Source organism: Molothrus ater, chromosome 2, assembly GCF_012460135.2.
Source record: "Molothrus ater isolate BHLD 08-10-18 breed brown headed cowbird chromosome 2, BPBGC_Mater_1.1, whole genome shotgun sequence".
In the NCBI taxonomy this organism is placed as follows: Eukaryota; Metazoa; Chordata; class Aves; order Passeriformes; family Icteridae; genus Molothrus; species Molothrus ater.
In genome coordinates this window covers 82,270,960-82,292,192 of record NC_050479.2, presented here as the reverse complement: position 1 = coordinate 82,292,192, position 21,233 = coordinate 82,270,960, and the positions used below count along the sequence as shown (strand labels likewise).

The following is a 21,233-nucleotide window of genomic DNA, read 5'->3' as shown; positions in this document are numbered from 1 at the left end:
GTCAAAGTATCTTCCTGTACTGAAGAACTACATGATTTATTTAAGAATTCCACAGGTTTTGCTACATCTCTTACGCTTGCATCAAAGAGATCAGCAGAAGCATTGTAGCTGCCTTCAGGGAAGATGTTGTTCCACTGCAGCTCTTTCCTACTAACACTTTTGAAGGTATTATCTGACAGTTCTGTCAATGGTTTTAATTCTCTTTTATATATACTTCTTGCATTGTTGGGAGCTGGTGGATCAGAGACCTGGGCCTCTGTGAGTGTAAGATCTGTCTTCTGGCTTGGTGTAGTATAGTTTTCCTTATTTTCACAAGAAGCTAAACAGCCTTCACATGCAGAATGCACACAGGTGGCTGTCTTACTCTTTTTTGAACAGGAGGTTTCTCCATGCAGCCTAATAAAAGACCAAGATGAATTTGCAGGGTCATTATTTGCTTCTTTGGAGCGCACACATCTGCTCTGAGAAACAGAAGGCTCTGGTGTAACTGGCGAGGACGCTCCACCTTCCTTGAGGGTTGAAGATAAATCACTAGGGGAACACTCATATTGTGAGACATCACTTGGAGGGTTTGCATTTGACTGAAGACAAGCAAACACTGTGGTCTCCCAACTATCATTCCCTACTGCTGGCAAGAGCCTCCCTGAGACACTGGCTGCAGGCAAATCACCTACAGCTTGCCTGGAATATGATTTGCTAACATTTACACCCAACTTGCTGCTCTCAAGATGGACAAGTTTGCCTGCATCAAGGCTGGGTGATGTTACAACACTCCTGCCATTCTCTATTCTGGCTAACAATTCATTTAGGCTTTCTGAGAATGGGAGCTCTTCCCAAAGCATGGAGTCCATCTGAGACACTCCAGCTACATTTACGTGATTAGGAGCTGAGGCATCTCTCTTGCAAGCAAGGGCATTGTGGGATTTTTCTGGATAAGAATAATTTCTACTATTAGTTTTTGGGTAATTGTTTTTTACCTCAGATTCCAAGGGATGTTGTAACAACTTGGAACTGTTTCCATATGAACATTTGGTGTTTGAAGAGGAAACTCTCTCCAATTTATCCGTTGCAGAGATACTGTCAGTCCAACTAAGCTGTGAACTTGATTCATTATCCTTCTCTTTATCCCCTTCCTCCACAGAAGAGATCAGAAACTGTGAGTCCCAAAGAGTTTGATTGTTGAGGCTTACGCTGCCCAGTTCTGCAGAGACAGGCTTCCCCTCTTGTTCATGCGGTTCACTCACCAGCTTTCTCACTTCCAGAGTGGGAAAGTCTTCCGTTGTTACCCAAGCAACAGATGAAGTCAGACTTAAGGATTGCTGCCAGCACCCTAAAAAACTTTCCCTGCCACTAGACTGAACAGAACAGGAGCTCCTGCTCAGACTAGACAAGCTGCTGAGCTCACTGAGAGGTTCATCTATGGGAGCTGATGACGCATCAGGTAAATCTGAGCTGTTCTTGCAGCCCTGAATTGTGCCGACTGCAGGAGATGATCTAAGTAGCTGATAACAGTGAAGCCAGTAACAGCAGCACTTGGCGGGAAGATCTGGCAAGCCACAAGGTTTTTCGTACTTCTATTAATTCTGGAACACTTCTGCAAGATGCTGCTGGCAGCAGAATGCCCTCCATCTTCCCTTGCACAAACCTGGGCAAGGGGAAAGAAAACAAAAAAACAATCAACTTAGAGAAAAAAAAATATTAACACATGTCTTCTAAGTCAGGCGTAAATTTAGATCTCCTTTTTGTCAGGATCTGCAGGGGAGAGAATACAAAACAGTCTGTCACACAAGGCCCTCCCTGGGAAATAAACCCTGGCAAGGGCTGTAAAGGGCATCACAGTGAGAAGTTCTTTGCTTGTTGCAATTACAGCGTTTTGGAGCTGGAAAAACAACCAAGAACTCTGAGAAAGGACTTCACAGAAAATTTCTTCCTCCCTTTAGGACACTGAATGCTTCCGGGCCTCCTCTAGTGCAGTTCAGAGTGAATGGCTGGCAGCCTAAGGCCAGTGCTTTGCTTTTATGCAGGAGGCACTGGGCAGCACTTGAAACAAAGCATTCTGGTAGCAGACACTTGACTTGGCAGCTCAGCTGCCAAAGCCAGCGTGGTACTTTCTGTGCACTACATCCGTGAAAGGGAAATGAGCTACGACCTTCATCTGCTCAGATTTTTTAGAGAGCAGCGTTTCAAAGGAGCTTCAACTGCAATTCTGTATAAAACCTGCTTCTCTGTATACTGAAATTACAGGTGAAAAATGACATTAAACGGAGAGGCTATCAGCTCATATTTCAAGAAGTGGATAAACCCTTTCTGATCTACCCCTCAAGGTCTGGCAAAGCCAGAGAGGCCAAAAAGCAGATACAGTTATCTGCAACAACCCTCCTCCTCCCTGAGTCTGTGCACAGTTTGAGGCTGAAGGCTGTTAGGCAAGGACAACACCCTCCTAGGTAAGTCTTTAAAAAGTATGTTATGCTGATTCTGAGAACTATCTGGGACATATACACAGCTGAACACAACTGTACAGAAATGTCTACAGCCAAGGGCTGAACAAAGTCTTTGAATGTGTGTTCAGCTCTTGTGTATGTACGAGCAGCCACAAGGCTGCTGATATCTAGGATGAGTTACATTGGTCAAGGCTTCAGGCCCAGAGACCTGGTCAAGAGTTCCAGGTAAGTAAAGTTAATCCAATAAGTCCTCCAACTTCCATTACTTGAGATGCTGTCCACCAGGAAAAATCTCAGTTCAGATACAACCTGTGGGAGAGGCAAAACACCTGCCAGATAGGATTTAGTTCAGAGATTTCATAATATGAATGACTCACATAAGCACCACTTGAAGAGAACCTTGAACACTGTTTCTATAGAAATAGTGCTAAGAACTAATATTTCAAAGGGTGTTAAACACACAAAAGAGCCACCAATGCAGATGCTGAGCAGCTGTACTTTAACAACATTTTGAAAATGCTGAGCAGCTGTACTTTAACAACATTTTCAAAATACTCTTGAATCCAGAAATATTAAAATGCTACAAGAGGATGTGCTTCTCCTTACATTTTAGACTGGAAAGAAGAATACACAGCATAGGAAAGGTAGGGCAGTGCTTGGAAAGAGAGTCTCTTTCTTGCTCCAACCGTACATGGTTTTTTACAGGCTGCAAGCTGTTACTGATATGCACAGGAGCTGGAATTGCTCAGGCTCTCCAAAAAGCACCCTGACAAGCTGTTAAGCTGACTACTGCCATTCAAGATGATTTTTGGATGTGACTCATTCAAAAAAAAAAAAAAAAAAAAAAAAAAAAAAAAAAAAAAAAAAAAAAAAAAAAGAAAAAAAAGAAAAAAAAACCTACCAAACCACAGGAGTTTTGGGGAAAAGAAGCAGAGTCCTTCTCATGTCCTAGCCTTACATTTTCTCAAAAAGAAGTTGTACATGAAGCTTTGATAAGTCAGTCTATACCCCTAACTGGCTACAGAAACTCACTAAAAGGCCATAATGTGGATTAAAAGTTACCTTCACTCCAAATATAAACCTTTTTCCAATGAAACAGGTTTCCACTGCTTGAACTAACGCTCTTGCACTTGACTCTGTGCTTGTTTCTCCTGACAGCTGATTGAAGTCTTGAATATACCTAGAATAAAAACACACAGAGGTATTGGACCAACAGAGGAAGAAGACTTACACAGCATTTTAGCTGTAGTATAGTGCTAATGAGGACACATGTTAAGGAAAAGATTTTGTGCTAGCTTCAACTAAACTCAGAATGAAAACATGAAGCTATAAATTAAATTCTTTAGCTCACCTAACTTGTTAGTGAGATAAAATAAACAAAACAACCACTCTGGACAAGTTCAATACACACACAACTTTGAGGTGTTCCCCACAGGGTTGTGATTTTTCTGCCAACACAGTGACTGTACAATGCTGGTCAACATGCTGCTGTTCCTTACACATCCTTCCTGCCCAGCCTTTACAGCACAGCAGTATCCATGCAAGACATGGAAATAACTGCTATCCACAGCTGACAGCAGTACAGCAGTGTAGGGCAGAATGCCTGTCATGAGCATGTTATTAATGCTGCTAATATGCCATTACAAACAATTCATCTTTGAGCCAAGGCACTGGGAAAATAACAGACTAGAAAAAGAAGCAGGGAATCTATCTGAATATCCCATCCTGGCAGTTTCGCATTTCAGAAAATCTGAAGCCTATAATGTGGGTGGTCAGGCTCTGAGGACTAACAGACTTTCTTAGAAATCCCTTCTTTCTTCAGGAAAATTTGGTTATACTGCCAATTAGTCACAAGGTGCATTCAAATTGTTAAAAAAGAAAGGCCAGAGGCTCTATCTGGAAGAGCCAACTTAACAAGGAAATCAATCACCTTAAAAATCAATCATCTTAAAAAAAGGAGAAAGGACACCCGGAAGAAGCCAAACCAACCAAGCAGTGAGGCTCACTTAACAGGTAGAAGCAGCCTTCAATATACACAAGTGGAGGATTTCTTTTACTACCTAGAAGTAATCCATCTCAAAACATCAAGATTTCAGGAAGAAACTAACTTCCACACTTTCTCAAGGTGATGGGTACCAAGGAAATACTGGAAGGGAGCACTTTAGCAGTTACTTCCCACTCATGTTCCCACCATCTAGGCTCACTGCAGTTTTTTTGGGCTGAATAAATAGCAGCAGCTATATGGTCAGACGATCTATTCCTTACCTCTGCAGATTCTCTGCGGTGACCCCAAAGAATGGATCTAAGCAACTTCCAAAAACAGTAATGTCAAACAAATCATTAGTGTCAGCAATCTTTAGGGACAATCTATATCTGTAGCTTGCATCTTTAGCTTCACCTGTGCAGCCACATTTTAGACAGTTGAATCTGACAAAAGACAGTAAAAGGATAAAAAAGATTGAATAAATGAAGTTCTGTTAATCACTGCTGAGGTAAGAATTTATCTGCAGCAGTAAATATTACTACTATAATGTATCAAACATTCCATTAAAAACTGTAAGATTTTTTTTCCTTATTCTTTACTCCTTGAGGCATTAATCTTACCAAAGGCTCAGAGCAAGATGTGTGTATTATGACAGAATGGCTCTGATTTCTTTCACTGATTTATTAAATGCTAGCCTGTTGTGAAATTGAAGGGACAGTGGGTTTTGAGAGACTGTTGGGGTGCAATTTTGAATTTTTGAATTTCCTGTGCTCACTTTTCTCACATTTCATTTTGGTTTGGGATTTTTCTTCCTGCAGCTTGAGTATAAATACCTAGGTTTAAAAAATCATCTGGAAACAACACTGTTATTTTGTACTTCAGCATTTGAAACAACAGATATCCTTGTTTTACAAAGTCAGCTCCTTCTATTTAGTGCTGGCATTCATTGATTTACTCTTCTTCTGTGTGTCAGAGATTTCACCCACTGCTGCAATTAAAATAGAAAGCTCATCCCTTTCTGGACATGCACTCAGTGAAGAGTCATACAGGACTACCAGGTGCACTGCACATGTAGAAGGAGATGAAAAAAATAAAATCAGGATTTGATCTGGAGGGACTGGATTTTCACCACTTTTTTAGCGTTCAGCTAACAGAGTAATGGAAATCAGTAAGTTAATGGAAATCAGTACATGATCCCCAAAACAGGACCTACCTCCTGGAATCCAGTATCAGCCTAGAAAAGCAGTTTTGACAGGCAGGATAGATGAAGCAGGAATTCTGGATGGAAATCACTGAGGCAGCCAAGAGTCCCTGCACGCTATTCATGTGCTCACAGCATCACCTGAAAGAAGTAAGTTGAAATGGTTCGAAGAGTTCTCATGAAATGTCAATATTAAATGCTTTCAGTTGGGTTGTTTGAACATTTTGAACAGCAGCCTTCAGGAAATAATGATTTCTCTTTGTAAACAAAAATTCTATTAATCAACTCTTAAAAAATAAAATAAAAAAATGATAAAGTTATGCAATATGAAGGAACTGTTCATGGCATTTGCACACCATTGCACACAGATCATGCAAATTCTCACTTGAGTTTAGGGATCTTTATCAGAACTATCCTTGGGCACAGCACTGCAGGAATTAGCTTTCTAATTCTTTTCCTTAACTTAGATTGAATTCACAACATGGGGTAAAAACTGAAATGATTCTGCACTTGTAATTCTACAAATGTTTCAACACCAATGACTTGGAGAGGTTACTCAGAAAATCCTGAAAATGGCTCACAAGTGAAACTATATTTGCTCCTATATCACGCTCTTTTTGCTAAAAGAGCAGCTCCTGGTCAAAGAGGCTGCACAGATTTGACAAATAAATGATGAGCTAAACAAATAAATAGGAGTGAATTTATTTTTATTCAGTATTACTTTGCTGTAGATTTATTTGGGCTTTATTACACTACTCTGCCCAAAACACCAAGTTTTAGGAAACTTCCAGTATTTTAGACAGACAACTTTTTTTCTCAGCAGATGTCAGGAAAATGTAGACAACAATCTAATGTCAGGAAAATGTAGACAACAACAGAATCCTGGAATGGTTTGGGTTGGAAGGGACCTTAAACATCACCTATTCCAGCCCCAAGGCCATGGGCAGGGACACCTTCTACTAGACCAAGTCACTTGGAGCCTCATCCAATACCTCAAATCACAGAGTTCCCACTTAAATGGCCAAAATGTTCTCTACAGCTGAATCAAACGACTCCTTAGAAGTCTGTATGTGCAAAAGCTCTTTTATCACAGCCACAGCTAAATATAAATCTCTCTTTTATATAAACTGCAGGATAGGAAGGGAACTCCACATCTTCATTCCAAAACTCTCTTGAGAGGCAAAAGACCAAAGAGATAGAAGAGACTCAGCTATGGCTTTTACAGGTAAAAAAAAAAATCCCACATTCTATAATCAACAAAGACGTTTGGTCATGATTTGCCACCAGAAAGTTAAATTTATGGGCTATTCCTTTGCTTGGAACACCTTTCTCAGCCTCCTGGTCAAAACAAGTTCTGTAACACTGAGTACTAGAAAAATGTGAGTGACTAAACTCATTGCCTCTGAGTAGGTCAGATAAAAAAAAAAAAAATCCCATTATTCCCTTATTCCCTACATCTGGAAAACTGAGGTAGGAAAAGGGAAAAGCTGTAATAGGGAGCCAAACAAACTAAGAAAAAACCCATCTCTTCAGAACTTACATATTAACAGAAACTAATTTGACTCAGTATATTGAATGGTAAACGCCTTCAACTCATACCATAAGGGAACTATTTAGTTTTAGTAACAAAGACTTTGTTTTAGAACAAGACAACAGTAAAAAGTACATGGAAAGTACATCAATATATAGAAAAGGAGAAATAAAGTTAGGTCTGATTTTTTTATTGCCCAAAAAGGTGGGCTTGGAGAAACTAGCAGGTGCTTCATTCCCACCTGTTTTCAACTCAGAACTCCAGAAACGAAGTTCACATAGTTTTTGTTACCTGCACTTTTTCGAGACATTAAAAAACACACAACAAAACCAAAACCACCCAAAACACTAACGCACACCCCAGAAAACAGAGAACACTGCAAGTATTAAACTGAAATACGGGAGATAAATCACATTAGGTAAATGCTAAACTGAAATACGGGAGATAAATCACAGCGTGTAAATGCTAAACTGAAATAGGGGAGATAAAGCACAGCGTGGAAGTGCTCATACAAGTTCTGTCAGGAGCGAACAGACTCGAGATCTCCAGCTCTATTTCCCTTCGGAAGAAATACAGCACTCACTACCTGGACGCAGACTGAAAGAGTTCGGCACGAACAGATCTGTCTTACTTGAACTTTTTGTAACAAGCCAAACAACGCAAACCTCAGTGCCCGGCCGGGCAATCTCAGAGCCCTGCTGCCCTCGCTGCCGTTCAGCGGCGGCCCCAGCGCGGTCCCTGGTGCCCTCTGGCGATCCCGCTGCCTCGCTCTCTCCCTAAGGAAAAACAAAGCACGGGTGGTTAACACATCTGGCTTCTGTTTACGCGCCTGAGCCTTCCCGAAGCCGACAGCGAGCGGCCGGTCCGGTTCGACTCACCCAGGCCGGGCCGGGCCACGCCGGGGCAGCAGCGGGGTCTGGATCGGCGGGCGGTGCCGGGGCCTGAGGGCAGAGCGAAAGGGCGGAAGTGCGGCTGCTGAGCTCCGCCAAGGGAGGCGGGACGAGGCGGCGCTCAGCCAATCGCGATGCACTCCTAGGGGACAGTAGCTCGTCTCGCCCAATCACAGAGCGAGAATGTCGGCCGCACCCCCGCACGGCGCGGAGCGGCAAGACGGGCGGGTCACGTGCTTCGGGAAGCCAATCGCTGCTTCCCCGCAGGAAGCCGCGCGGCCGAAACACCGATAGAAGCCGCCCCGGCCAACCGCCGATCGGCAACCAATGGGAAGGCGCCGTTGGTTGGGGCCCGCCCCTGCACGTGTAGGTTGGCCCCACCCCCAGGGCCCCGCCACTCCAGCGGGGCAGCCCCGGGTTGGGGAGCCGAGCCCGTATAAAGCGGCGGGGCCGAGCCTGTTCCCTCTTCTCTTTTCCCGCTCCTCCTCCTGCCGCCCCTGCCGCCCGCGGCGATGCTGCGGCTCCTCCTGCGGCTCCTCCTGCTCCTGCCGCTCCTTGGCGTGGCCGGCTCCCTGTCCGCCCCGCTGCTCCGCCGCCGCCGGAGCGCCTCGCTGCCGGTCGGGCCCTACCAGACGCGCTACCTGAGGCAGCAGGTGGGAGCCGGCTGCGGGGGGAGGGAGTTTCCTTCGGGAGCTGGGGGCGCTTTCCTCTGTCATTAGCCTCACTCTTAGCCCGCGAGGACACGAATGTTCGCTTCAGGCTTTTAAAAAAGCGCTGAGTGCCGGTTCTCTTCGATAAAATATTCCAAGCCGTGAGTGTTCCGGTTAAGCGCAGGTATTTAAAGTGTCGGGGGTCTGCGCTCTTTTGTGCCCGTATTGCCGCCCACAGCGAGGGGCTGCGCTCCGCCGCTGCACGCACACCGCACCTGCGAACAGCACTAGCGTGGGGATTTTTGTTTGTTTGTTTAATCCCAGAATGGTTTGGGTTGGGAGGGACCGTAAAGATCCGCCTAATTCCTTCTCCCCAGCTATGGACAGGGAGTAATAGCTTTTCCCTGGATGAACACAATAGGAAAATAGCTTTTCCCTGGATGGTGATACCCATTTCGTTTTTACCTTTTTTTTTTTTTTTTCCTTTTATACGTTCCCTGTATTCTTCGCACATTTATCTGTAGCCTGTTGTACTAGTGGCTGGTTTTTCCAGTTATTTTCTATGGCCTTTCCTTAGGCAAAAAGACAAAACAAATTCCAGAGCTCCCAGCCCCAGGAGGCACAAGGCCCCTCTCCTATCTTGGATCTTTCTGGGAGCCAAGGTTGACAACAGCTCTTTGAGATGTGTTTCATGGACAAAGTACGGCTAGTGCCAAAGGGGACTAAAGAGAAGGGGCTTGACCTGGGGGGGAATGGCATCACCACTTGTCCTCCTAACTGGTGCTTTTTATCAATTATTCTGATTTCCTAAAACCTGCAAAAATGTACTCACCCCTTTGGGGCTGGGCTTTTGTGGACAACTTTCCATAACTGCCTCTGAAAGCCTTCAATAAAGATCTTTTATGTTACCTCCTTAGTAAAATTATCTCGAGTTTCATTTCCAAGTTAGAAAAAAAGGCAAAAATGGAACATGAAACAGATTTCTATTACTAACTTGAGCTTTGTCATCCTCTCTCCTCCAGCAACTTGTTGGTGAAATCCATGGCATGTGGATAGAATAGAGGGCTCTGCAGTGTCTTTAAGTGTTGGTCTGGTTTTGTTGAATCAGACTTGAAACCTTCCTTGTTCACAGGTTTTCATAAAAACAGTCAGCAGTTCCTTGGGTGTGTTGAGCAGTGTCTGCAGCGTCCCCTGTTCTGTACCTGGGTTTCCTGGGGGAGGCAATGGTTCTTTTTGCTGGGAGGCACAGTAAGGGAGGAGGATGTTTTCCTAATCCTGGGACTCTCTTGCTTTGTTCAGAATCAGGCTTGTAGCATGCGTCTGAATTTCATGCCCTGGTCTGCATAGGGAGGGGTGCAAAGGAGAAGGTGTTTAATTTAGGATAGAATAATAAGAATATAATAGTTTAGGTTGAATAGAATTATAGACTAGAATTATTTAGGTTGTAAAAGACCTTTCAGATCATCCATTATTAACCCAGTACTCCCAAATGCACCACTAAGCAATGTCCCCAAGTTCCATATCTACACCTCTTTAAAAATCTCCAGGGTTGTTGATTCAGCCACTTCTCTGGGAAGCCTGATCCAATGCTTAATAACTGTGTCAGTGAAAAAAAAAATTAACATCTTATCTAAATGTGTCTTGGTGCAACTTATGGCTGGGCATCTTGGATAATATGTGGATTGAATATCTCCTGTTTCAGCTTTGTACAAGATGAAGTTATGGTGGAGTGAGCAAAATGGGAAGATTACACTCACAGAGAGAACAGGTATAAAGAAAACAGATAATCTTTACAAGATTACACTGAATAGCTATGGAATAATTTTAGGGTCAAGGTCCCTGTCATTTGAGGTGGAAGATAGATTTGGAATGATTTTAGTGAGAAATACATCCACTGAGATTACAGTCTTCTGTAGATAGTGTTAATGGTTTGGGAATGCTCCTGTTCCAGGAATCTCCCTGCATAAATCATGGAATCATGTCTTGACAACATCTCTGCCTCATGTCCACTCGGGTAATGATTTGAGATTTGTGTCCTGCAGTAACTCCTCTAAGAGCCCTGGACTTGTATTGTGAGCATAGTGCAGATAGCTTTGCAGTGTGTGGCCGGTGCTGGCCAGGATATCACTCCTGCAGCAGGGCTGTAATTAACCCTAATTGTTGTGGCACACTGGTTGTTGCACATTGCTATCATAGTATCAGTGATACTAATTCTGTGCTGTGAGCTGAGCCACCCTTTGTCACACTTCTGTCCTCACCTCCTCCTGGGGCCGTGCTGTCACCTGGCTGGTCTCCTCAGCTCTGGCACTGACAGACCAGGTGCCATCCAGCTGCCAGCAAAGCAGCAGAGCTGTGGTGTGGCTGAGACCTGTGGATTTTGGGACATAGATAGGTATTGAGAGATGGAGGGAAGAGCCACAGTAAGAACCTATTGTAAACATTGATGCTACATCTTGTTCACCCTTCTGTCTCTTCCTCTCATACCTCAAGCACAATCATGTTAGCTGAGAGTGGCTGCTGCTGGAAAGAGGGAGCCCATTCACCAGCTTGGAAATCCTTGCTTTCCTTGTCCAAAGACTTACTAATATTGTTGAACAGAGTGTGAGAGGTGTGTTCATCAAAGATCTGAATTCTGCTGCATGGCACTTGAAAGATATAGGGATAGCACCAGAGGTCTAATCACACAGAGAGCATAGGACACACTATCAGTAGCACAGTGTGTAGAACTGATAGCATTCAGCCCTGATAAAGCATGCACTCAGTGCCGTCGTCTGGGAATTTGTACTTGCATTATTGTTCTGTAGTCCAACATAAAATTATGTTTATGATTAACATGTTAAATAAGGTGGGGTGATACTTTGCCACCTCTCAGGATTGTTGAAGTTTAATTACTTACATTATTTTCTTATGACATGAATTATCTGCTTGTGTTCCTTGCTGCCAAGTCTTTCCTCTTAGCTAAGGCTCCTGTTTTGATTCTTGTTTCTCTCTTTGGTGATTTTCATCACAAGTTGAAATAATTTATCTAAAAGCATTCAATATAAAAAAATACTTCATAATATGGCAAAATACTATGCTGTTACAAAGGAAATGTTTTTATACCTATTAATATTAAACATACCTTTAAATAGAGTCTTTAAATATTTAATACTTATACAGAAGAAAACTTTGAAAGTATAAATAGATTCCTTACATGATTTGTTGCCTAAAAAGTTACTTCTTGATAACTGTGAATAATTTATTGGAACCTCTGGGCATGACAGTCTATAGACATGTAACATTGTTTGAGTGTCTAGTGTCAGCTTTTACTGTGAATCAGTGACATTAATGTCTGTTTTCATAAAAATGGGGCAATAACAAGGTCAGAGTTAAGCTCAATGCTCATTGCATTAAACTTCCTCCTGTTTACCACTTTAAGTGTCAGACATCTGTGATGATGGGGCTAAAGTCTAGAATATTGAGAAATCAGTCAAGCAGTGCCTGTGTCACTGTGACTAGCATCTTAGCTTGTTTGCTAACCTGTGTATGCATTTAATAACTTTTATTATTTTGTCTTGGAGGTGTGATTTTTTTTCTTTTCCTCTCCCTTCAAAAGTAACTGATGTCTTTCAGCCCTCTACTCCTCCTGTGTATGAGTGAAATACAAAGTCTTTACTCCAGTAAAAAAGTACCTCATGCGGACCTAGAAGAGGAGATGGTCCTTGAAGGAGAAACTCTGCCATCAGCCACATCTTTAACAAATTTTGTGTGTTTAGGGGATGGTTATCTCTTTTATAGCTTTTCTGATGTATTAATGTGACTTTTGCAGGCAAGTCTGTGGTAATTTGTTTGCCTGCTACACAGTTGGTTTTGATTTGTGTGTTAAATTAATCCATCCAAAATGGGTCTTTACAGAGAGAATGATGTGTAGAATGTATAGAGCTGTATCAGCATCACCACTGCTGGGATGGCTTCTTTGTAAGCAGCTGGGTCTGTGACCACAGTATAAATTCATTGGAATGACTTGGTGAGGCATCCAAGATCCATCTGGTTCTCTTTACCCAAGCAGAAATAACATTACAGCATACTGAGGAGGGTCTGGAGTCAGTCAGTTCTGACTTTTGGGGAGCCTTACCTTGTACCTTTGTGTCTCTGTCTTTGGCACACATACCAGTGTTACAAAAACCACAGCCTGAGGACTTGTGGTGCTTTATAAGCAGTACTGCTGGGAGCATGATGCCTTAAAATTGCTGATATTTGAAGGCTTCTCAGTGATAAACTTATCTTAGAAAGGAGAGTGGACCTGGTGTCTCTTCTCTCAATTTGATAATTGATGGCTGTGTGAGACTCTGTGCTGAGGAACCCTTCACCTCAATCACGGTTTGTGAACTGCTGTGAATTTGTCTAAGAACCAGTTGTAACAAGGACAAATTAATTTTTGTTCAGCAACTTACTGAGCCTGGTCCTTCAATCAGATTGTCTTTTGAACTAATACATGTCAGTTGTGTCACCCCTTCCAAAAGAAGGATTCTGATTACATTTCGTAACTTCCTAGGTTTCACACCTATGTCAGTATCTTGTAATAAATTCACATGAAGTCTTTGTGCTCTGAAATGCATGCACACTTCATATTGTGTGTACATAAAAGGAAGATATGTTGAAGCTTCAAAGTGATGAAGTTTAAAAAGTAATGCAAATTGATCCTTTCTGACTTTATCAGGGGTCTTTAATACCCTACTTTTTATTACAGACTGAGATTCTGAGGTATAGAAAATAAAAGCCCTGATTGAAAATGTGAACATTAGAATGAATATAAATGTTTTTGTAAACCTAATGAAGTAGTTTTCAGTCACAGGTCTATAACTTGCTTAGGAAGATATTGAGATAGGTTGAGGTTATCATTTTTAATTGTGGTTAACATCTTATTGTGACTCAGGTTGGTATCTCAGAATAGTAACAGATGTCGGGAATGGTTAAGATGGGTTTGTTTTTCATGCCTGGTACATACAATAGCACTTTTGGCTTCTGGTGAAGGAAAAAACAAAGTGCTTTTTACAGAGCCCCTTGGTACCAATTAAAAGTTATGCCGGTGTTTAGAGAAGAAGTGATGTTGATGTTTGTCTCTGAGGTGAATTACTTGGAATATGTGTTTTACTCATCAAGTAGTACAGGGGTACTTGGCAGCTCTTACTCTGTGATTTCATAGCATGATTTAAAATGGGAACTGTAAGCTATAAACCAGGAACAATAGCTCTTACTCAGTGAACAGGAAAACGGGGAAGTACTTGTTAAAGCTTGTCAGTGAAATTTTATTTTTATGCACTACTTATCTACGGGGTCACAATGCAGACATCAGCTTCTCAAATTAATCAGGAAACAATTTCCTCACAACTTGCAGCCTCTTCCTTCAAGTGAGCAGTTAATACTAGTGACTCAAAAAACATCAATGATCACTACTCTCTCACTGAAAATGAGCATATCTCACTAGCTTTAATCGTTCAAAGCTGTAATAGGCTACTGAAAGATTTCTGATAGACCGTCTAGATTAAAGAAAGTCTAAAGAACAAAACAGTAAGCAGAACTGACTTGTGGCTGAAGTAGCAAGCCGTTCCCAAGCCAGATGTGCATGAGAACTCCTGTTACCTCCATTAAATTTGGCTTGTACCATAAGATTCTACAAGTTGAAGCAGAGTCTTAGAGCTGATTTTTTTTTTTTTGTGGGGAGATATGGAGGAAAATGAAGTTCAACATGAGATTTTATGCTAATGAGTTCTGTATCTATTTCTTCATCTGACTTTGAGAAGATCAAGACCAGCCATCAGCATGAGAAATTGTTGCAGATCATGTAGATAATTTGTAGCATTTTGCCAAGTTGAGAGACCAGAAGTCAAACTTGATTATTTCATTTTAAGCTTTCAAAAATCAAATACCTTAATTTATTTCGACATCCTGTAATATTTGGATTTTATATCTAAAGCTGTGAGGCTTATAAGAAATTTAGTGGGGGCACACCAGGCTGTACTGGGCCATCTTACTAATATTCACAAAATGGTTAATTTCTTTGTTTTCCAGGTATGTCAATTCAGAGAATTAAACATACACAGAAGAATGGGGATTGCATTTCTTTTAAGCACAGTCAGTAGATACTCTTTGCCTGTGGTGTAATGGGATTTTTTTTTATTTTGAATTTCTAGTTTCTGTCTCGTGCTTTTGTTCAGCTCTAGCATACATGTAGTGTGTTCTGATATTTGGTGCTGTTATAGTGCTGCTATCAGGTGTGCTCTGCGTGGTTGTTGTTCTCTAAACCACACAGTGAGCAAAGAACAAAACTTCTGATCCTTGTGGGCTGTTGTTTCTAACTTTAAATTGATGTAACAGCTTTTCCATTATTCGCATCTGCTGCCAAGATACAGACAGAGCTTATGTACAAGTTCACCCTTGTGTCAGGCTTGAAGCCAAAGTGGATATGTAAAGATTAGCTGGAAAAGGTGCTTGTGGAGGGAATTTGAGATGTGTCTCTTCCCTGCAGAGGAGATGGCTCACTGAAAAGCCTGTCTGCATGGGCTACCATGGAGCCATGATACTGTGTGATGTCCTTTCCCTCTGATTACCAGTATGGATACACTTGGTGGTGCAGGGAGCCACAGATGATATTTCCCTGAATGCTGCTGGTTTCCCCATCATCCTGTCTACCAACATCTTGCAGCCCTGCAAGCAGAAGTTGTTCCTTGGTGTTGCAAGCTTGCCCAAGTAGCAGTCGCTACGTGGTAGTTTTGCTATTGCACCAGGGCTGCAGAAGTAATTGCTGCTCTCCTGCTTTGTTTTGTGAAATTTTCTCTCCCCTCACCTCAGTGCTGATCAGAATTGGTGGCTACTAAATGCATGATCCACCGTGGCACGTGTAAAACACTTAGCCTTTTAATGCTGATAAATTGCCATCCCTGCACTGAGCTCTTGTAATTTAGTCTGTGCTCTGCCTAATTAGAAGATTATCTGGATAGATGACAGGACAGTTTTCCTGTTTGCTGTCATTGTTCATATCTATTTCCTTGGATCCTCTTTTCTAGGATTAGCAATAGAAAATATAATACAAATAATAGTGGTTGAACTATGTCTGGGAGAATGATAAAGCAAATTTATTTATCGTTGTGAAAACCTGGGAAATAAAACAGCTGTAACCTGGATTAAACCTTTTAAAAATGTTTAGCAAGTTAGGCAGTTCTAGACCTTTTTGGGGTAGAGGTAGAGCTAGTTTAAATATTTAATTTGACTAAATAAAAATATTATCTTGTCTCTGAAATGCTTTTATTCCCAGTGTCTTTATTAAAAAAAAATATTGAGGAAGTCTTTCAAATGAGAACCATGTTCATTAGAAAAGATGAAACTTTGCAAATTCTTTTGCTTAAACAATTAGTCCTAACAGAACTTTAGGTCACTCTTAAAAAAACCTGGAATGCTTTTATGCTGCTTAATCTGTGACATATTGACTTTTCACATCCAATTTTTTCCTCTCCTCTGAAGTTAATCCTCTGAATGTGATGGATTTGTAATTCAATCTGGAAGGCACATGGAAAATATTAGTGGCCTTTGCCTGTTAGGGGTTTGAGAGGCCTTGCACAAGGGTAACTTTGATCTTGCTGGTGTATTGCATCTTTGTGCTTTTTTCAGCCTTGAGAAATCGCACCTTGTGAAGTAGGGCTCTGAGCTGGTTGTTCTCCATGCCTTGCCCCATCCCTTGTCCTGTGGAAGCATTTTGCCAGGAAAATAATACCTTGAATGGAAGCATCACATTTGGGGTGTTTACAGCCATAGTAGTTAGTTGCAGAATTATGTAGCTGGTGGAGTCTGAGCAGAACAAGCCTCTTCATTGCTCTGAAAAGAACCAGGTGGCAGGGGAATGGAGCCTGGTGAAGGAGTGACAGCAGTAAAGCTGACTGAAGACATTCCTGCCTTGGTCACCCATTCTTCCCCTTGTGCTGGAGCTTTGTGGCTCTCAAGTCTGGGACAGAAAATGTTGAGAGTGCCTGTGGTACTTCTCCTTCCAAATGGAGGAGTTCTAACAGAGAATAGCATCTTCACTGTCTGCTGGAGGATTTTAAAGCCTAAATGTGTTTATGGACTTCATTTTTACATTGTAAGCAGAATCTGGAGGTTCAATTGCAGCACAAACCTATGGTGTGGGGAAGTTGAAATCAATTTGTTTGTGTTCTCATTAGCTGGTTGGGCTTCCGACATAAAAATAACCTTTCATCATGTACTGTTTGTTTCTAACAAGGGCTGACCTGAGTACCCTGGTGCTTTCCTACAGCATATCCTGTCGCTGCTTAAATTTTCTTTGGTCTTTTCAAGTGCCTGTCCAAACTGTGTGACTCATGGCAGGGGTAGAGTTCCTGTCTGAAGTTTTCCTTGTTTGTGTCTTTTAATCACTGAAGAGGTAAATCAATGCTAAAAATTAGGCTTCCTTAAACATCACAAGAGCAGGTGCTGTGATTTCTGCCCCATAAGAGAAGTTTCAGAAAGATACATGAAGTGTAGAATCATAAACACATTTAGGCTGGAAGAGACCTTCAAGATCATCAAGTCCATCTGTAATGTAACACTGCCAGGTTTATCACTAACCTCTGTGAATTATCAAAGGCCAGTATATTCTCAAGAACAGTTGTAGTTACAGATTCTTTCTATTACACGGATTTGATCCTAATCCTCCATTTGCTCTGGGGGCATGGTTGGCTGGAAGCTCATTATTGTCAAGAAAAGCTTCGTAACAGTTGCCCTAAACTATCTCAATAGTTGAATAGAAATTGAAAACTGTAAATAGTCAAAAAGCATGTCTATTGTTATCCATGTGGTTTGGTAAATGTGATGGACCAACAAATAAAATTAAGTCTGGTGAGCAAAACCTCTGAACTATGGAGCTTGGGGAAAAGAACAATGACAGAGGCAGTCTTGGCTTGGATGAGCATACTCTTTGCTGGGTGGAAAACTGGCTGGATGGCTAAGCCCAGAGTGTGGTGGTGAGTGGGGTTAAATTCAGCTGCTGGTCTTCTGGAGGGCAGGAAGGCCCAACAGAGGGATCTGGACAGGCTGAATCCATTGTCTGAAGCCAGTTGTATGAGGTTCAACAAGGCAAAGTGCTCAGTCCTGCACTTGGGTCAGAACAACCCCAGGCAGGGCTACCGGCTGGGGGAAGAATGGCTGGAAAGCTGCCCAGGGTAAAAGGATCTGGCAGTGCTGGCTGACAGCAGCTGAACCTGAGCCAGCTGTGCCCAGGTGGCCAAGAAGGCCGATGGCATCCTGGCCTGGATCAGCAATGGTGTGGCCAGCAGGAGCAGGGCAGGGATTGTCCTCCTGCACTCAGCACTGGTGAGGCCACACCTCAAATCCCGTGTCCAGTTCTGGGCCCCTCACTGCAAGAAGGACATGGAGGGGCTGGAGCATGGCCAGAGAAGGGAAATGGAGCTGGGGAAGGGTCTGGAGCACAAAACTGGTGAGGCACAGCTGAGGGAGCTGGGGGTGTTTAATCTGGCTGGAGGGAGGCTGAGGAGAGACCTTAATGTTCTCTACAACTTTGTGAAAGGAGATTGTAGGGAGGTGGGTTTCTGTCTCTTAAGTAACAAGCAGTAGAATGAGAAGAAATGGCCTCAAGTTACAACTTGAGGGGGAAGTTTGGGTAGTAGGAAATCTTCACTGACAAGCTTGTCAGGCACTGCAACAGGATGTCCAGGGAAATGGTGGAATTGCCATCTCTGGATGTGTTCAAAAGCTGTGTGGTTATGGTTCTTGGGGATGTGGTTTTGGGCTGGGCTTGTCAGTGCTGGGTTAACGGTTGGACTCAGTCTTAAGGTGTTGTTCCAGCCTAAGCAGTTCTGTTATTCTAGCCTATGATCCTATCTCTTAGATTTCTGGTATTATTTACATTGAAGACTTTCCAGTTAGTAAGTTACATAGCCTGATGCAAAAAGGTGCAGTTTACATCTCCCTGCTCTTCCACAGAACACCAAATGATTATGCATTTCCACAGAGAAGTACAAATCTTCAGTCTCTGCTGTTCCTTGCACAACTATCAGCCTTGAAAGCAAGAAAACACCTCATTCCTTGCATTTAAAATGAAAGATATGAAACAAATCTAAGCTTGATTTTCTTGTCTTTTTTCCCCCTCCCTTTCCTGCACTGAGCAGGGACAAACAGAGAATCTTATCAGGTACTGATGGGATGAAACTTCAGTCCTAGCAGGCTCAACAAAATCTGCCCCCCTCCCCCTCCTTTGTTATACAGACATGACAAGAAAGTCCCTGCCCTCATGAACTTCAAATTTGAATAGAGGAAGCAAAGGTTATAAGAGGAAACAAAACTATTAGGGCCAGCTGACTGAACTGGAGTCCCCAACAGCCCATCAGGAGTAAAAGCAGGAATAGAAGCACATCAGTGAAATCCCAAGGAGGCTAAGGTCTACACTGCTGTTCACACAGGAGGATATCCTCAGGCTACCCTGTATCTTCCTGTCCTCAGGAAATAATTCAGACAGGATGAGCCCTCAAAACAGCTCCATGGCCATGTGGAGAGTAAAGAACAACTTAAAATCCCCTGGCTCCTCACCAGTAAAACAACTGGCTTGATTTCACATGGAATATCCAATTTGGGAAAACAAAGCTATCGCATGAAGGATTGAAATTCAAGGCATCACAGAAAGCCTTTCAGATGCTCACAATCTTGCCAGAAGCCCAAAAGCATAAAGCCATCATGTGCTGACTTACTACCCCTGGTATTAGATGCTTTTGGTTAAAAACTACCCTGTGAATTATAGTCTTTTCTGGTAAAGGCTTGGCTTTGCTGCCCTGTCTCTAGTCACTGATGACCTTAAGGTGCTGCTGAGAAGGAAGTGGGTTTTAGCCCACATGTCCTGTTTTGTCTTTGTACTCTACTCATTGCCTGAGTTCCTGAATACTTCCAGAAGTACATTAAGCAGACTAACATCTGTATAATAACATCTGTTGAGCCTTTTTTGTCTCCTCCCCAGGGGAGATGTGGCAGAGTGGCTTGTTTTATTTTAAATGGACTTTTAAAATAGCAAAAAAGCACATTGCAAAAACCACCTTGAGATAAGTAATCTTTGAGAGGTTAACAAAAGCACATGGTACATGTGCACTTATAAAGATAGAGAAAGGTGCTGTATAGTTCAAACAGAAGGCACCAAGGTGCAGTTTGGCCATTCCTCCCAGTGTGAGTTTGTTCAGTAAACCAGTCTGGGGAAGGTGCCTCACCCTGAGCTGATCAGCTGCGCTTCTTTGTAGAAGGTTTCTCTGAGCTGAAGGATTAAAGCTGCTGACTTGAGCCTTCAGTCTGGTGCTCTCATCATCCTCATGGGCTCACTGCCTTGTGCTGCCCACTGACATCTGTACTCAGCTCAGGGAGTGCAGTTCTCAGCAGCCCTGCCTTGGGTAGCACCTACCTTCCATCAGAGCTGCCTGCCTCACAAGCCATCTGCTGTATGTTTGCTTTTATTTTCCCCAAATGCTTTGTGAGTCTTTGCACTCAAAGGAGTGCAGGAAAATATGAGGCTTTCTTAATCGAGCAGTGTTCGATTTTGGTATGGTTTTTGTATGTGGAACTGAAATTTGTGTTCACTTTGCCATCCTGCTTGCCTCAGCTGACAAGAATTTCTGTTAAAAACTTACTCATAACTTATGGGTTTCAGTGCTACTTTTTCTAATTTTATCCTTCCTCTTTTTAGTATCAGAATGGCTGTTCTTGTGTCAGTAGATCATAGTTTCATCTATAAAACATTTCTGTTGCATGACTGATGATGATTGTGTTGTTATTTTTTTATCAAACTTGCCACGTAGTCCTGTTTACAGAAGCTTAGAACTTTGGGCTGAGTAACTGGTGTGCATTAATTCTAGAATAGTTTAGTTTTAGGAGTGAACTATGCTATCATCTCTTCAAACCTCCCACACAAAGCAGGGCCAATTTAAAAATTGTTTAGGATTGCTCAGGACCTTGTACTTACTGCTGACATCCTGGACACAATTGTAATTACGAAAATTTTAATTGGAAAAAACACATATCTTCTGGAATGCCATTACCATTGTTTTAACCAGCAGTTAAGGTATTTTAAATGTGTTCTAAACAGGTATTTTTTCCTTTTTGCTGTTGTGGTCGGGTTGTAAAAGTAATTGCTTTTATCTTACTTCATTTGTGTAAGAGTGGGAAAAAAACCTTTCTGGTTCAACTTTTTAATGACGTCTCCTTAAGGGAAAAAAGCTATAAAAATACCTGGTTAATTTGAGTACTACAGTAGGCATCACACAGTTGCTGGGATTTATTACCTGTTTGCATGCCTGTTCCATAAAAAACGGTGAGATAAAGCAATTGTTTGAGACCCAGCAGTCCCTGTGCACAGCCCTGCACTCTCCTGCTGCACACTTTGGCTACACAACAGCTCCATCTGCTGTTCCTCAACTGCAGCTTTCCCTGTGTGTCCCCTAACCCTGACCCTTCACCTCACAATTTTACATTGATTCTTGGGCTTCTTCCCTCTGGCCTGACAAATTTTAACA

General features: G+C 42.3%; 2 protein-coding genes across 2 annotated transcripts in view; one reads left to right on the top strand and one right to left on the bottom strand.

The window, feature by feature from the left end:
• Positions 1-1,321: 1,321 nt before the first annotated feature.
• DDIAS (DNA damage induced apoptosis suppressor) lies at positions 1,322-8,097 on the bottom strand. Its single transcript, XM_036390299.2, has 6 exons — positions 8,036-8,097; positions 7,823-7,933; positions 5,639-5,767; positions 4,707-4,868; positions 3,504-3,621; positions 1,322-1,645 (listed from the first exon to the last, which is right to left on the bottom strand). Exons 3-6 carry the CDS (start codon positions 5,749-5,751, stop codon positions 1,418-1,420), a joined length of 621 nt encoding a protein of 206 aa, XP_036246192.1. The 5' UTR covers positions 5,752-5,767; positions 7,823-7,933; positions 8,036-8,097; the 3' UTR covers positions 1,322-1,417.
• Positions 8,098-8,432: 335 nt separating this feature from the next.
• PRCP (prolylcarboxypeptidase) overlaps positions 8,433-21,233 on the top strand; it is a 29,686-nt gene continuing 16,885 nt past the window's right edge. The window contains 1 exon segment of the mRNA XM_036392630.1: positions 8,433-8,700. Coding sequence (XP_036248523.1) covers positions 8,560-8,700 — 141 coding nt within the window. The 5' untranslated portion in view covers positions 8,433-8,559.